General features: G+C 39.2%; 1 protein-coding gene across 2 annotated transcripts; it reads left to right on the top strand.

The window, feature by feature from the left end:
- Positions 1–752: 752 nt before the first annotated feature.
- On the top strand, positions 753–13980 carry LOC109074803 (CCR4-NOT transcription complex subunit 3). Of its 2 annotated transcripts, XM_019090826.2 has the most exons (18): positions 753–910; positions 1523–1583; positions 1726–1793; positions 1900–1974; positions 2224–2313; positions 2506–2634; positions 2729–2824; positions 3006–3225; positions 3308–3435; positions 3593–3643; positions 4026–4941; positions 5535–5640; positions 5746–5887; positions 6043–6142; positions 11750–11927; positions 12047–12179; positions 12265–12390; positions 12643–13980. In XM_019090826.2, exons 2-18 carry the CDS (start codon positions 1559–1561, stop codon positions 12739–12741), a joined length of 2682 nt encoding a protein of 893 aa, XP_018946371.1. In that variant the 5' UTR covers positions 753–910; positions 1523–1558; the 3' UTR covers positions 12742–13980. The 2 variants fall into 2 exon arrangements, with proteins under 2 accessions (XP_018946371.1, XP_042597198.1); XM_042741264.1 differs by lacking the exon at positions 2224–2313.
- Positions 13981–14288: the final 308 nt, after the last annotated feature.

The raw sequence follows: 14288 nt of genomic DNA, 5'->3' as shown, positions 1-14288 counted from the left end.
TAATTAATCTAACTTTCAACTAAATCTGTTTATTTAAATGTAGCTAAAATGATTTTAAATGTAGCTAAAATGATTCAAGGTTTCACAAAGAGAACATTATACATAAATATGTAGGTTAAGTATCTGACTAATGAAATTAAAACTAATGAATTAATGTTAAATAAATACATTTTTACTCATATATCTGTTTAAAAAATGAAAAATGGATTCCACTTTATGTTATTAAATAGATTGTTCCAACAAGAAATGATGGAGAGGGAAATAACATTTAAAATTGTTATAATTATAATTATTTCTAATTTTATCATATAGTCTAGGAAGACAAATAAGTGGCAAATTGATTGTAACTGTTATGATTATTAGGTATTATTATAATAGTTATAAAATATATATCCCCATAGGAATGGGCCCCATGTCTAAATTATTATTATTTTATTCCTGTGATTACAATTTTGTACCTAGAAATAAAATCTGGGAAAAAAAAAAAATCTAATCAAATAAAATTCCTTCATTATTACACCCTCACCCTAGTGCAGTTGTTACAAATACAGAAAATTTGTTTTAGGCCCTAAGAGAAGTACATTTTTGTAAAGAGAATGGTCTTTTTCCGTAAATATAACCTTTCACCCAATATTTCATCCAATGGGATCAGCGGTCCAACGGAAATGGTCACAATTTGAGAAATGATTGACAGACATTTTTAACGAATCACAAGAACGAAAAAAGACGAGAGGCGGGAACTTCGGCAGCGAGCGGTGGGCGGAGTCTGCCGGCCATCTTTTAATGTACTGGACAGAAGGGGGATTGACGAGCTGAAAACATTACCAAATTTGAAATAAGGAATTGGCGGATATTTTGGTCGTGGCTGTCACATAGAGATACTGACGAATATTACACACTTTTGAAAAAGGTATACGACGACTGTGCATTCAATTTGAGAGTTTAAATCCCCCACACCTTCTGCTGAAAAACTATGTGTGTATGCTAGCAGAGGGTTAGCCGTCAGCGCTGCTCGACATCACAACAACAGCAGCTTAATCCATGATAACTGCATAAATGTACAGTATTCGGTCTATATGTTCTGCCAGAGTGATATATTATCAGTGCAGATGAGATATGGGGACGAAATGCTGCGGATCTTACACGGTAGCATCTTGTTGGCTAGTGCTCAGTGATCAGAGTCTGCGTAAACACACTGTGGTTGTGTTGGCGTTAGCGTGTAAGTGATCTAAACTGTGAAGACGAACAAGGCGCTCTGTCATTTAAATTCTTCATAATTGATATTATCTAGGGGGATTGCAAAAGCGGCAGTTGCATTTATTTGTTTACCTCGAAAGAACTCGAACCTAACCCTAACTTTGAAGTTATTAACCGTTTTCTTTGCCCAGATAAATAGTGTAACGTGAATCGAGCAGGGTGTTCTATTAAGATGAGATCTCTCTGTCAGGAGCAGTAGAAACACTTACCATCTGCCTCACACTGAATACTGGACAAGTTAACAGTCTCTCTGATGTGCTTGCAGTGACAGAAGGTATGAAGACAGTATCATAGCGAAGCCATGGCTGATAAGAGAAAACTACAAGGTAAGGTTATGATATAGAAAATATTTTCTTCTCTACTCTCCACTGCCACAATTGCTTGTACACAGTAGTCTCTGTTCAGAGGTTTTCTGAATCATCAGATGAGCTTCTGACTTATGCATAATCATATGCTTTACACAACCAGGTGAAATAGATCGATGTTTGAAAAAAGTTGCTGAAGGCGTCGAACAGTTTGAAGACATTTGGAAAAAGGTGGGATGTTAACACCTCAACAACCAATGCATAATGCAAATGGGAACTAAAGAAGTTGTGCACTTGTTGTTAGATGTTGTATTTTAATAATCCATTTCATTCTCAGCTTCACAATGCAGCCAATGCCAACCAGAAGGAAAAATATGAGGCTGATCTCAAGAAAGAGATTAAAAAGCTCCAGGTATGGATGTGCTGAATTGATGTTTAGTTGGAATTGTGTGAACATGGATAAGTGGAATAATACAAGCACAGAAGTGTTTCTTGCTGATGGACTAGGTATAGGCACTCTTGGAACACTTCTTGGGCAATCAGTTTAGAGAAGTGAAACTAGCTGTTGCGTAGAATTAATTATTGTATACTTTCTTTAGAACCAAGGGGAAAATATGTGTTCTCAATCAGTAGAATTGTTCTCACCTGTTTTTCTTCTTAGCGGCTACGAGACCAGATTAAGACATGGGTGGCATCCAATGAGATCAAAGACAAACGGCAGCTAGTGGAGAACCGGAAGCTTATTGAAACAGTACCAGTCCTTAAATCTATTTTATTTTAACACACTTGTCAGCTTGCAAAATTCTTTTGTACTTTTGTATAAAAAAATCAGTGCATTGGCATAACGTTAAAATTTTGCCTAATGAATTCTTAGATACGTTTCCCACGCTTGATCTGTCAAGCTTGTACCCCTTAACCTGAATCTCTGTCTCTTTCTCCTCAGCAAATGGAGCGATTTAAGGTGGTTGAAAGAGAAACCAAGACAAAGGCCTACTCTAAAGAGGGGCTGGGCTTGGCGCTGAAAGTAGACCCAGCGCAGAAAGAGAAGGAGGAAATGGAACAGTGGCTCACGGTACAAGAGGGCTCATGGATAACAGTGGGGGGGTAGAAAAACTTTGAAAAGGATTCAAGTAGTGCACTAATGACATGATTTCTCTCTCTCGCAGAACACAATAGACACTTTGAACATGCAGGTGGACCAGTTTGAAAGTGAAGTTGAGTCCCTCTCTGTTCAAACACGGAAAAAGAAAGGAGACAAGGAGGTCAGCGTTTCACTTTTTCCATTTCCCCATCCTTTCATTCCACTGCTTTCCTGTTTTATTATAAATTAAGTCTTTTTTTTTGGTCCTCCTTTTTATGCTTTCACTATTGTGTGAACACTTACTGTTAGAAACCCTAACTTGTTCTCATACTATTCTGATCTGTTTATTGTGTTGTCTTCAGAAGCAGGATCGGATTGAAGAACTAAAGAGATTAATCGAAAGACACCGGTACCACATTCTTATGCTAGAGACCATCTTGAGGATGCTGGATAACGATTCGATCCAGGTTGACGCTATCCATAAGATCAAAGATGATGTGGAATATTACATTGACTCTTCGCAAGACCCAGACTTTGAAGAGAATGAGTTCCTCTACGATGATCTGGACTTGGAGGAAATACGTAAGTCTGTGTGTGTGGGATGAATGTTGTTGATGTAAATTGTCACGATAGGTCACATTCATAAATATCTCTTTCTCTCCAGCGGCAACTTTGATGGCGACGTCTCCTCAGGGCCATAATGAAGATGAGATGTTCCTTCACTCCAGCAGCACACCGACCTCCACCACTTCCTCTTCCCCCATCCCTCCATCTCCTGCCACAGGCACAATGGTAATCCGCTTTCTGTCATTCTTCCTCTGGTCTCAGTCTAATCTGCAGAGCATCTCCATCGTTTATAATCACTCAGAACCTCAAATCATGCTCTTCTCTGGTCTTTTATTGACTATTGATTGTCTTACTATGTTATGTGTGACTTTGTATTGCTCAGGAGATTTCGGAGGATAAGAGAGGTCGATCGACAGACAGTGAAGTCAGTCAGGTGAGACCTCAGTACCAGTTAAAGGTTTATACACTCACATTGTTGTTTTAAACATGTATGACTTTATTACAGTGCAGAAGCACTATAAAAGTACTTGTATGGCTTCAGGAGACTTAGTATAATATACAATGTAGCACACAAGTTGTATGGATCACTTTTATGGTGCTTTTGTTTACTTTTTGAAGCTTGAAATGTCTATTATAATTATGTGGAGCAGAATAACCAGCACAATCTTCTGAGTTTACACTTTTTGTGTTGTAAAATCCTACAAGGAAATTATTACAGAAATGTTTTAAAGGGATTGTTCCTCCAAAATGACATGTATTCTTAAAGAAAAGTAATCTTTGTGTTTCTAATCTCATGGCTTTCTTGCTCCGATCAGTCTCCCGTGAAGAATGGCAACCCATCTCTCTCGTCCTTCTCCTCATCCGCCTCCTCAGGCTCCTCCTCCTCCTCCTCTTCGCTGGTTTCTATGGCGACTGTTGTCAGTGGCTGCACAGCGGTCTCTGGGGGCAGCAGCCTGCTGGGAAGCTTTAGCAGCGCAGTGCAGCAGCATGCTCCTCAGTCTCAACCGCAAGCACAGGTCAAACTGTCCTCGACATCCGTTCTTTCTAACAACACACCTAGTCCACCTAGTCACCCCACGCTACCTGCCTCCACTACTTCCTCTCTGCCTAGTTCAAGCACACCTGGCCCAGTTACTTCCAATTCCCAGTCCCAGGCATCATCGGTTTCTGGGGTTGAGGGCTCTAGACTGGGTTTGGGCTTGGGGAAAGGGGGCGTGACGGTGACCAGCAGCAGTAGTGGGGCTCAGATTCCAGGTCTGGGCATGGCCGGCATGTCTAGTTCTCTCAACAACATGGCAGGGCTTCTCTCAGGCTCTACCCCTGCCCCATATGCCCAGGCGGCTGCAGGTGGAACAGCAGGTAGTGTCTCCAGTGGTCCGGTGGGGAGTGGCAGTGTAAGTTCTGGCATATCTGTACCGAGCGCAGGTGCAGGTGGAGCAAACACAGGTGTGACAAGTAATGGTACGGGTACAGGGGCTAGTGTGGGCTTGCTAGGGTCCAGTCCGGGTCACGGTGCCCTAACCGGAGGAATTCTAAACCTGGTACCAGGGCAGACGGCTCTCCAGGGGCCTGCACAGATACCTGTAAGCCATGTGGGCACAGCACCTGGAGGAGGAACTGGAGAGAGCGGATTGAGTGGAAATGGAAGCAGTTCTGTGGCGAATGCAGGGGTGGGAACGAACGTAGCGCCTGCAAGACCCCCTAGCGGCCTCAAACAAAATGGAGCAACCAGTGAGTCTTGCCGTTAATTATCCACTGTATTTACAAATTAGGAATAAATGTTTAGCTTAAGATAATGGCTGTATTTTCCAGCTGTCTCCTTCATCTCTTAATTATTATTATTAATTATTATTAATACATCTGTTATCTTAAAAATCTTTTTTTTTTTTTGAATATTTATATTTTTAAGGTATCTTATATTGTTACTGTTGTTGCTGTTATTATTTTAACTATATTTTAATATTTAAATTTGATTTTTTTTGTATTTGTTTATTGTTCTTTTAATCTCTTTAATTGTTGTTTTTAGCATTTTATTTATATGAATAATAATTATTAGTAGTAATATTATTGATCTTTTTAATGTTTTTGTAAATGTAAATGATTTTATTTTTTAAATGTATTATTTTGTCTTTATTATGACTATTTTAAATGATTGCTTTCTCATAAATATTATGTTTGTAGTAATAATAATAGTAATAATTATTATTTTAATACTTTTAAAAATTTTTTTTATTAATATTAGTGTTATTTTTTATCTTTTTGATGTTTTTATTTGATCTCTTTTTCAATATATATTTTTTTAATTCTAGTTTTTCTCCATACAGGTTACAGTGCTGTGGTTGCGGACAACACATCAGACTCCTCACTCAGCAGTGCCAGCCAATCACAAAACAGCCATTCCTCATCCTCAAGCTCATCAACTAATCAAACGTGAGTGTACATTTGCATTCTTTGAGTTGTAGCTAATATAACAGTAATATGATTGATTGATCGATTGTCGCTGTCTTTCTCTCTCCAACTTCCTCTGTATTGTAGTCTGGATAATGGCCCCAGTTTATTGAGTTCTATCACTCTACCCCCCTCCTCCCCATCACCTTCTTTCACTGACAGCACACCTGGTGGTGGGAGTCTGCTAAATGGCCCACACTCCTACACACTCAACACAGAAGCCATCAAGGTGTGTTTTTCATCCTGGCTAGACTAGATTCTGCCAGTGGCACAGAATTCACACACAAATTTCTCAAGAGTCACTCCCACCGAATACAATGAAATCAGTTTCCTGTAGATTTAAATTGTGCTGTTTCTTATGTAGTTCCATTTGGTCTCTCGCAGGCTCCTGAACCACCAAGCTCTTTGAAAGCTATGGCAGAGCGGGCGGCACTGGGATTGACACTGGATGGAGAGATTTCATCACTACACCTCCCAGATCGAGGTACCTTTCGTGCTGACCTGTTTAATAGAGAGTGCACTGATCTAATCATGGGAAATTTCATCACCTATTTAACTGACTGACATGGTTGTTTGTAGAGCAGTCAACTGTCAGTAACCTTCAAGCTTATGATTAAAGGGGTGGTTGACTTTTTTTTCTAGGCTTGATTGTGTTTATGGGGTGCAGTCTAATGTATGTTAATGCTTTGTTTAAAAAAAACGATAATTTCCTGCTTTTATGAAGACCCTCCCTCAGAATTGCGTGATGGGCTCTGATTGGTTAGCTAGTCCAGTATTTTATGATTGGCTAAACCACCTCTAGTGCGTCTAAACATCCTGCCCCTCACCTCAGCAGCATGCGCTCAGGTTGTATTGTAAACAGGGATTGAAATGAACCTTTTCACTCACAAGCCAATTTGGCTACTACATTTTTAAATTACCAGGGGTCTCATTTATAAAACTATGCGTAGGATCTTTACTAAAAGTTTACGTGCGCCCAAAAGCCAAAATGGCGTACGCCAAAAAATATTCCGATTTTAAAACCGTGCGTATGTGCGTACGTGAACCAGCCCTCATATCCCGCCCTGTACACGCCCATTTTTAACCATAAATAGTCAATGCAAATCACCTCATGATTGCTGATCAGCATGTAAATGAGAGTGGAATCCCATATATACCTGGAAAACTGGCATGCGACCCGCCAATTAATTATCCAAGAAAGTGAAAAAAATTTCTGTTTTTTTAATAATGGCGACGGTGAGAAAAGAGGAAAAAAAAACGTAATTTTCTCAGCTGAGATGAAACACTTGTAGGGGAGGTGGACGGAAACAGCTTGAGCAGTGCTGTCTACTATGGGGTGTGACGCAATATTGATTTTCAAAAATGCTTACAGATGGTCTTGCAAGAAGAGCGTGGTGCAACGTGGGGGCCCATGTACATGATCTCGTGCAGACGGCTTTCAGATTTATTGTGTCGGAAAAGGATGGAGACACTGGCATTACACTGGCCCTTTCAGCAGTGGTATGTAATGTAAGGTATGTAAAATATTATGTTCACATCAGGCAAATGGACGCATGATAAGAGGGAAAATTGCGCAGTAAAGTCTTTATCCAGTCATAAAAACAGAATTCACAGTTTAACAGGGAATGTTACGGAATTTCTCAAAAATTGGAATTCAGTGCTAATTGTGCAAAACAAAGTAGGTCATTACACTTAAAATCAAATCACGCCCATGGCATTTCTAGAAACTGTAAATATAAAGCCGTCGCCTGCAGGTTATAATTATATTAAAAAAAAGTACGGTTTCTAACTATTTAAATTGTTAAACTGCATGTTCAGCCTGTGTTCTTTTAAGGAATGAAACCAGCCGCAGACGCGCGGTTTCAGACTTATACAACATGACACAAACGGAAGTTGGGCACATTGTGCATAACGCTCGCGGTGATTTCAGCATCTGCCGTCTCACTAAATGAGGACGTAAACACATGAACAACATCTCCAGAACTGCTCTGAGAGTCACTTCATGACCATTTAACCGTATGATTTGAGTAAAACTAGCGTCATATCGCATACACAGAACTGTAAAGGTATTCACGGCAACCCGTCAAAATAAAAGTCCAGATTGAAACGTACACAGCCTATTATTACTACTACTAAAATGAAACAAACATTATTTTAAAGGAATAATCACATAACATTTCTTCCATGTTTTAATTTTAATAGTAAATCCCCTTTGTTTGCCAAAAAAAATAAAGTTTGCTTAATTTTCAATAGTTAAATGATAAATTATGAAATTAATGTTTAATGCCTTCATTTGATAACCAGAAAAATTTTAATACACAACACAGAATTTCTGAGGGAAAAAATTCATAAGGCTACTTTAAGAAAAAATAACATGAATAAATTAAGTTGTTTTAAGCATTCAAATAGTTAGACATGCTAAAACACATAATTTGGTAACAATAAAAAATAAAAATAATAGAAAGTGAGAAAAAAAAAAAAACATTTCATAGGGCCCTGAACATGTAAGTAGAAATCAGTTTAATAAATAATAAACTTGACTGACTGCTACTTTAAATGGATATTATTTGTTTATTATTTATTTTTATGTATACTATATAATTTTGTGCAGTTACTTGCCTGTCAGTTGAGTTTTTGGCAAAACCTTTTACAGTGTTTACATGTTTATACCTGCATAAAATTTATTAAAATAGATATTTAATTTCATAAAGTACAATTTGATTTCAAAATGCACCTACTTTTTTTTTTTTTTTTTTTTTGCATTTTGTGTTTTTCAGTTGAATAAAAGACAGTTTTCCCCTATGAATTTCATCATTGAGGATTTCTTTAAAAAAGTATTAATCTCATCTCGTCTCGTTCTCGTGAACCCAGTCTCGTGTCTCGTCTCGTCGCAATTTCAATTCTCTGTATGTATGTACTGTACATGTGGAAGAATTGTGTCAGAACTAGGGGTGTGCGATATTGACAAAAAATATTATCTCAATATTTTCTGGAATTTTATCGATAAAGATAATTAGACAAAATTTTGCTGAGTTTGTTATTGTGCTGATATCTTAAAGACTACCGTGGACAGCTGACTCCTACAGTTTTTGATATATTTCTTTTTCTATGTGGTCGGTTCACAGCAGTAATAGAAATTCATCTTTCTAATAAGTTTAAATTGATTTTTACCTTTTATAAAGCCATTTTTTTTCTGTAAGTGTGCATCATCATCAAGTGAGTCAAATTCCTACATTTAATCAGTCAATTATAATAATAAGACCACCTTTAGGCTGTTGTTAAACAAATGAAATAAGTATCAACAAAAATCACTTTCTTTTCACTTTCACTTTTTTTCATATTTGCATATGAAGTGGCATTTAGATGTTAATGCAGCTTAGAGGGACATGGAATGTTTTAACCTGCAGTTACAAATGCAGAAATAATGTTTTGATATTTTAAACATGAAATGTTGAATACAGATATGGCAAATTAAAACAATTAAAACCGCCAGTAGGTGGCAGCAAGTCATTGTTTAATAAGTGAGTCATTTCGATTGAACCGAATCATTTAAACGGTTGATTCATTCAGGAACGAAACATGTTCCTCAGAGACACAAAACAGTGCTGTGGCTATATTTGGAATGATTTTTGTTGGTGAAATAGAGCAAAAGCAGGCACGGTGTCTAAAACGTAAGTCTCTTGATGTTAACTTATTGTTTATTGAACTGTTGTATAAAATAAATATCACATTTATAACATGCTGTTTTTTTAACGGCACTCTTCGCGTAATATTAATTAACTATATGAAGTTATATAAATATATACATTTTCTGCCCCCTTATCTTGAATTGTGATCATTCTTAATGTATATTAATAGACTGAATCATGCAGTGAAAGAACGCACTCTTTAAATGCAAAAGTTAGTGTTGGTGTTTGCAATATAACTTGCTTGACAATGTGATGTCTCCCGAGTTCAGTATTTGCTGTAAACCTGCACAGATTTGGCTTGCATGAAGTAAATGAGTGAGTGAACATATCAAAAGTTGCCCGCCAAATTGGCTAGTGTTCTGTGTCGTTAACGTTACCCGCCTCAACGGATTTTTATCCGCATTTGGCGGGTTGGCGACTGTTAATTTCAAACCCTGATTGTACACAATGGCGTCGTCTATATTCAAGGTGGCTATATGCGCCGTTCATACGGGACACGTCCCTGTCAGGATTTTAGTATTGCCTAAAATATCCAGGTTTTGGCTGTTTGCACTGTGCAGGTCGATCGTTTTGTGACATTCATGAGAGCAAAGCAGACGGCTCCTTATGCTTTCGAATCGCTCTCGCAACTACTTTGGTGTCTTTTTTGATCGGTGCGCAGCGACGCTTCAAGTCAAACAAACAAACACGTGCGCATTTTTGCATCGCTTTGATCGTTCCCTGTAGAACTCACCTTCTCACGCGCAGCCCCACGATTGGTCGATTATGTACAATACCTGCATGTTATTGGTCAAACTGCTTTGGATGTTTTAGGCAATATTTCAATCCTGGCCAGGACGTGTCCCTTATGAACGTCGCTTATGGCCACCCTATCTATATTGCTTATCAATCTGAGCCCGATTGAGACGCAGAGGATCACGCAGAACCTGTGAAAGCGTGGCTCTTGATGGAATGTTTTTTGTTTGTTGTTGTCTCATACTTTTAGGGTGCTTTCACACTTGGTTCGCTTGCCTGGTTCGAACCCGAGTTCGATTGTTCCCCCCTCCTCCTGCCCCCGCAGGACGCGTTCATATTATTTTAGGGTGCTTTCACACTAGCACTTTTGGTGCGCACCCGGGTTCGACTGACGTCAGAGTTCGGTTCGTTTGGATGATGTAAACACTGTCTTCCGAACTCGAGTGCGCACACGCAAACCGTACCCGAGTCCGCTTAAATAGGGTGGTCTGGGGTACGGATCATGTGAACTCCGGTACGGTTCGCTGCTGATGTGAACGCAGTCGTTCCAAATCGCGGAAGTGAACCGCTATTAATGACTTATTATTTGATAAAAATGTGTGTTTGGTGTGTGTTTCACTCACTTTCCTGACGAGTGTGACTGACGCGCTGCAAGCAGAGAGCTGTATATCTCATTTCCGTTCGCCTTCAGCGTTCTTCAGAGCATTTGCAGTGCATTCGTAAGACAGACGTAAGTGCCATTATGTACCGAAGCTTTGTAAACAAAACGAACGGTTCAAAAACGTAAATATATAAAAGTGCAGAGAGCAATGATATGCATTTGCCGCCTTCTCCTGCGCCGTAGTTACTAAGCAACGGTTCAAACAGCTGCTGGCTTGATGACGCAAACGAACCATGGTTCGGACCCAAATAAAATGGTGTAGACCGGGCAAGCGAACCAAGTGTGAAAGCACCCTTATTTGGTTCCGAACCGTGGTTCGTTTGCGTCATCAAGCCAGCAGCTGTTTGCCCCGTTGCTTAGTAATGACGGCGCAGGAGAAGGGGGCCAATGCATATCATTGCTCTCTGCACTTTTATATATATATATTTTTTTTTAACCGTTCGTTTTGTTTACAAAGCTTCGTTACATAACGGCACTTACGTTTAGAACATTGATTTTGAAACTTGTGAATCCATTAGAATCATTAGAAGACAATATTGCGATTCATATATGAATAGATTTTTACGTGCACCCCTAGTTTTCTTCCTCTTCTCTAAAGCAGCGCAGCATGGCCTCGCCCCCTTCGTTGCATGTTCCCGGGGGCGGGGTTTGTCTGGGTTTGTGACGACACAAACCTGGGAAGTAGCTCATTGTAGTCCCTATGAGCCGTTCTTGTAGGCATTAAACTGCCAGAATTTTAAAAGGCGATATCTTCGTTCGCATTGAACTTTCAGCACCGCAACTTTGCGGATATTGTTAATGCTCAAACAGCAACATTACACACTAACTAACGTTAAAAAAGTGAAATCGCAATCAACCACTCCTTTAAAATGACTCAAGCACACACAGCACACCCTCTCTAACAGCTAGACTGAGCTTTGGTGTGCCAGATTAGATGTTACATAAGGTACAAATCTGGTATAATCACAAACATTCAAAATTTTCTTTCCTTTAAATCTGTTCTCAGCCCCACCTGGACCTGCAACGGCTCCTCAGCCTGCTGTTTCAGAGGTCAACCTGCCACCATCTTTAGGGGCGTGTCCTCTAGGCCCCACCCCTCTCAGTAAAGAGCAGCTTTACCAACAGGCAATGGAGGAGGCAGCATGGACACACATGCCCCACCCGTCTGATTCAGAGAGAATCAGGTAGACAATATGCTCTCTAATCTAGACGCAGATTAAAATAATGCATTCCAAAACAGCTGACCCTCAAGCTAAAGATGTGGGCCTAATATGACACAAGTCTGTTTTTTGCCTGTTTGTAGGCAGTACCTGATGAGAAACCCCTGTCCTACACCGCCATTCCACCACCAGATGCCCCCACATCATTCGGACTCTATTGAGTTCTACCAGAGATTGTCCACTGAAACGCTCTTCTTCATTTTCTACTACCTGGAGGTCTGTGTTTGTTTCTTTTAAATAAGTTCATCTGTTGGGTGTTGCAGTTTTGCAACTTTTTCTCTTGGTTGGCATTTTGTCTCAGGGCACAAAGGCACAGTACCTGTCGGCCAAAGCACTGAAGAAGCAATCGTGGAGGTTCCACACCAAATACATGATGTGGTTCCAACGGCACGAGGAACCCAAGACCATCACTGATGAGTTTGAACAGGTACAAACCCAGCACTGAAAATAAAAATGGCAAACTGAGTTTAATTTCCTAATTCTCTATGTAGAGCCGTGACAATACCAGTTAAAGTAGTCAATACCAGTGGGGGGAAATATATTTGTAATAAATAAATGTGTATATATTACACAAATCAAGACTACAAGTTTTGATGAATTTTTATTGAATTTTATTGAATTTTTTTGATGTAATGCATGAATAATATGCTTGAAATTGCTTTTCTTTTTCTGTCTGTAGGGCACGTACATTTACTTTGACTATGAAAAGTGGGGCCAGAGAAAAAAGGAAGGATTTACGTTTGAGTACAGATACCTGGAGGACAGAGACCTGCAGTGACTGACGGAGGAAGAGACGGGGAGAGAGGGCGAACGCTACGACAGAGAAAACGCTGCTGTTGACATTCCGAGATGAACTCTATGTCGTGGTTAAAGTTGGATGTGATGTTGGCCTTTTTCTTTAAAAGAGAGAGAGAGAGAGCTGGGGGTCGAGTGCCTGTTTACATGCAAACATTTGAACCTCCTTCAACGTTGAGTCTTTATCCCCTTCATTTCTGTTCTAACTGAAAACCCCATCTAGTCAAGCGACAGAAATTAAAGGAAATAATTTGGTTTGGCCACAGACAAAACATTTTGCTCGTAGTTTGTGTTTGGTGGAGTGCTGCATTAGCGAGTCTTATCCTCTTAGATGACATATACTGACTATGATGTACCGGCATTATGCGAGATCCCGAGTCTAATGCATTGATTGGTTGTTCTTACTTCATTGAGCCCCTCTGGGAGTGTTTAGGCACTGTGACTTTGCCTTGCGAGATAACGTGTCGACCATTAAATTGCTATGCAATTGAATTCCTCTCGACCTCCCTACCTTTATCATGACCTAAATGTGGTTTTGCTAGACCGCAAAAAAGTTGGCGTTGATAGGGTAATGTTCTGTAGCATCTATCTTACGTGTTCACAAGCAAGGTGGGTTGAAGTTGTCAGCCTTCTAAGTGGCGTGTGATTATTTGTCTGTTAAACAAGGCATGAGTGATCTCACTTCAAAAATATCTAATAAAAAGACAGAGATTAAAATATGTACACGTTAAAAACCTTATTTTTCTTTCTTTCAGTGTCTTTTAGGTTGTCCATGGCTGAATATTTTTGTTGTGTGGAAGTGTGCATGTAAAGTAAAACAAAAGCCTTCCCCGAACTTTCCTCAGTTGTTTTTGACGTCACATCTCAAAATGATTCTCACATACTCTGCTGGACAGTTTCCCTAAATAAAAACAAAATATCATTGTTCTGCTACTCGACACGATCCCATGTGAGTTTCCATTCATTTCAGTTTCCTCTATTGTTTGGGGAGAACGATGGGCTCGACCAACACACAAAATGATATAAATGTGATGAGATGAAAAGTATTTTTGATGCACAGGGCAGCTGATTGCATTTGTCTATTTCTCTCCAGTAATAAACACCATCATCCTTGCCTTTTTGACATGGACAGAACAGCATGCGATTGTGATGTCGCTTCATAGGTTGAGAGGAAACAAAAAACAGAGTTGTAAAATTTCAATAAAATACTTTTGTGATGCAATCTCAGTGTTCTTGTTGTCTCCATAAACAAGACCTTGTATACAATGTGTTTATATATATATATATATATACACACACACATATATAAACCAATACAAATATGCCAATGTAAATGATGATAAAAAGTTGCAAACAGACTTTAACCAAACAGTGGTTGTCTTTTCATTACCCCACTAACTGCACAGCTTTTTGCCAAATAAACACAAATATTGATTTTTAAGTAAGTTAAATTTTTTAACAAGAGAGAACGCTGTACAAAACTTTACCAGAGGCAAGAGTCAAACATACAATTTAGTTAGCATACTGATA

Source organism: Cyprinus carpio, chromosome B16 (assembly GCF_018340385.1).
Source record: "Cyprinus carpio isolate SPL01 chromosome B16, ASM1834038v1, whole genome shotgun sequence".
Taxonomy (NCBI): Eukaryota; Metazoa; Chordata; class Actinopteri; order Cypriniformes; family Cyprinidae; genus Cyprinus; species Cyprinus carpio.
Note: the sequence above shows the minus strand (reverse complement) of the source record. Positions and strands in the feature narration are given on the sequence as shown.

Excerpts from the sequence above, each read along its gene's own strand:
- LOC109074803 (XM_019090826.2), top strand. The coding sequence starts at position 1,559 with ATGGCTGATAAGAGAAAACTACAAG. Across the intron at positions 5,641-5,745 it reads AGCTCATCAACTAATCAAAC|TCTGGATAATGGCCCCAGTT; the intron begins GTGAGTGTACAT and ends TCTGTATTGTAG. Across the intron at positions 11,928-12,046 it reads TCTGATTCAGAGAGAATCAG|GCAGTACCTGATGAGAAACC; the intron begins GTAGACAATATG and ends GCCTGTTTGTAG.